Source organism: Papaver somniferum, chromosome 10 (assembly GCF_003573695.1).
Source record: "Papaver somniferum cultivar HN1 chromosome 10, ASM357369v1, whole genome shotgun sequence".
In the NCBI taxonomy this organism is placed as follows: Eukaryota; Viridiplantae; Streptophyta; class Magnoliopsida; order Ranunculales; family Papaveraceae; genus Papaver; species Papaver somniferum.
The window spans coordinates 136,108,447-136,111,430 of NC_039367.1; the positions used below are offsets into that span (position 1 = coordinate 136,108,447).

General features: G+C 36.6%; 1 protein-coding gene across 1 annotated transcript; it reads left to right on the forward strand.

The window, feature by feature from the left end:
* Positions 1-373: 373 nt before the first annotated feature.
* LOC113316245 lies at positions 374-2,693 on the forward strand. The gene is made up of 4 exons (XM_026564464.1): positions 374-541; positions 930-1,016; positions 1,285-1,512; positions 2,313-2,693. The coding sequence occupies exons 1-4, from the start codon at positions 374-376 to the stop codon at positions 2,691-2,693; spliced, it is 864 nt and encodes a 287-aa protein (XP_026420249.1).
* Positions 2,694-2,984: the final 291 nt, after the last annotated feature.

Genomic DNA, 2,984 nt, shown 5'->3' on the forward strand with positions numbered 1-2,984 from the left:
GTCAAACCTTCGATTAACCTATTGATGGATCCACGTGGCTTCCCATATCCACGGGAAATATGAGGATTAATATGGATCCGCCACATCAGCCTCGACATTCTCCTTTATATAAAGAAGTATTAATATATATAAAAGTAAAGTTTTTCATGATGCATATGCAGGAAGATTCGTATATTAATGTTAACATGCATATAGATATAAATTGCATCCCATATACATATATATATGCCGAATACTCTCATCAACTTCCAAAGATATTGGAGGAGATACTGTTAGAATATTCCATAAGACATTAAGTTTGTATTAACATTCCCATGTTTTCTCCCCAATAAGATTGGGACACCTTAGTATTTTCGTTTCTGACTAATTAACAATGGCTACTCTTTCAAAGCTCTTAAATATGTTCATAGTTTTGAACATGATGATATGTATACAACACTTGGTTGTAAGTGGAAGAAGAATTTCTATAGAAGAGGAAGAAGATATTGAGATACAAGAACAACTTAAAATCTTGAACAAACCACCGATCAAAACTATTAAGGTAAGCTCACTGCAAGAAAGGCTAGATATTCTACACCATATATTGCCACATCTTTATAATAGGTGTTGCGAAAGCAAATTTCTAGCCACGGTACTTTTTAGATGCAGCTAAAAGCTATAATTTACTGCTGCAAAATGAAACTTTTGTCACACAACTTTATCAACAATATGAAAAGAGTGTGGCAAAAAAATATAATAAAGATTGAGTGCATCAATAGACATCTTGCTACATAGATTATCGCGAAAGTAGTAGGGGTTTATACCATAGTCATTGGGTGTTGCAATATATTACGTTTTTTGCCGTGGCTGTTTTCTTGAATTTGAAGTAGTGTTTTTGTGTATCTATGAATATATTGATGGATATAATAACGGAGTGTATGGTTTTACAGATGAGTGATGGTGAAATTGTCGACTGCATTGATGAGAATAAGCAACCTGCCTTTGACCATCCTATGCTCAAAAATCATAAGATCCGGGTACGTACTACTACTTACAGCCGTTCACAATATAAAGCTTTTCTTTATTAGTTCTAGTAATTGTCTTGGAAAGACGTTTAAGTATTTCTCTCCTTAAATATGAAGGTGACCTTTATTTTGATTTGTTGGTTGATTGGTGTTCTCTGAGTCGACCAAACAGAAAATCACTTTTGGAACCCGTCAAAGTGAAACATTGTTACTGTTGTAAATTTGTCGCTTTGATTTCCTTTTTATTATCTACTACTGATTTGGATTAATGTATTCTCAGTCGAGGCCTAGCTCTCCTCCAAATGATGCAAACCGTGGAGCATCCTCGTCTTCATCTCGGAAGATGGTTAACTTAAGACGTGTTAAATGCCCGAAAGGAACCGTCCCGATTCGAAGAACCAGTAAAGAAGATTTAATTAGAGCTAAATCTTTCATGGAATCATTTGAGCCAATAAGGCCTATTATTATTAATCCGGACGAGGAAGTAGTGGTGCCTCCGGGGCGGCATGTAATAACCAGCAACTATTTTCCAGATTTTAGTTCTTTCATTCATATACATATAGGTAGCAGCATACCACAACCGTCCGCAAACTGATTCGCAAGTACATGAACAATTTTATGGAATAAAGGGCAACATCACGGTAGAGAATCTGTCTTTGGGACTTGATCAATTTAGCGCATCTCAATTGTGGATTGAATCTGGACCTCAAGATGATCCCAGTGCGATACAGGCCGGATCGGTGGGATTATATGATCATCTTAGATCGCTTCCAGTCAGGATTGCTTACTTTCAGTTTTTACTATATTTTACGGCTTCTTGTGGACTTAGTTCTGGGATTTGATTAGGTGTCGCCAACATTATTTGGAGATAATAAGACTCATGTTTTCGGGTATTGATGGGTAAGTCTTCAAGATATACCTCATGGAGTTATACAATTTTTTTTTATTTTTTTTTTTGCTAGCTACCGTTAAGTATTTTTGAATTAGAGACTTTAAAATCTGACATTAATTGTATTCACCAAATAGGCATCAAATAAAGGATGCCTAAATATCCGATGCACAGGACCAGGATTCGTGCAAACACACCAAGACTATATTATCTTGGGGAAGCTATAGAACCCGCATCTCAATATGATAGGGAGCAGCACTATTTTGGAGCTTATATCCACCAGGTATCGCGGGAATAATGGTACATTTTTAGTAGTGAATGATGAACTAGCTAGATGAGATCTCATTTTTAACAGCATTTTCTGTCATTGTTTTAAAAATGGTGGGATATTTGATATAAATGTTGGTTGTATTAATTAGGATGGCGGAACTGGGGACTGGTGGTTTACTATGTACGGGGATATAAACGCAGACTTCGGCTATTGGCCAAGGGAGGTGGTTCCTTACTTAGGTACTGGTGCTACAAAAATATCATGGGGAGGGTTAGTTCAAAATACCCCACATGAAATAAGCCCGCCCATGGGAAATGGACACTTTCTGGATGGCGACTTCAAAAAGGTTGCAGCAATATATGACATGCATTTCATGGATGAGGACCATAACCTCACAACGCCGCACGTATGGAAGGATTTCAGAATAAGAGATCACAGAGAAGACTGTTATAGACTAACCCGCAACAACTATGATGATGATCACGGGTTTAGCGTATTCTTTGGCGGACCTGGAGGGAATTGTGACTAAATCATGCATTATTTCGACTTCACAGTAGTAGAACGAAGAAGTTTTATTCTTGTTGTTATTGATATTCTTAACTAATAAACTACCACGGTATGTGTTCTTGATATATATGCTCTTAGCTTGATATATATTGTACGACTCCAAGGTTTTGATAACTATTGAATTTGCGCATGTTAGAATAAGGGGAAAGAAAAAGAGGCTTTCTATACTGATCGAGCAATTTAACTGGGTTAAATCGTCTTTAACGTTTTTCACTAATACTTTCATCCATGCATAATCTAACATGAGGTTAAA

Excerpts from the sequence above, each read along its gene's own strand:
- LOC113316245 (XM_026564464.1), top strand. The coding sequence starts at position 374 with ATGGCTACTCTTTCAAAGCTCTTAAATATGTTCATAGTTTTGAACATG. Across the intron at positions 542-929 it reads CACCGATCAAAACTATTAAG|ATGAGTGATGGTGAAATTGT; the intron begins GTAAGCTCACTG and ends ATGGTTTTACAG. Across the intron at positions 1,513-2,312 it reads TGGTGCCTCCGGGGCGGCAT|GATGGCGGAACTGGGGACTG; the intron begins GTAATAACCAGC and ends TGTATTAATTAG.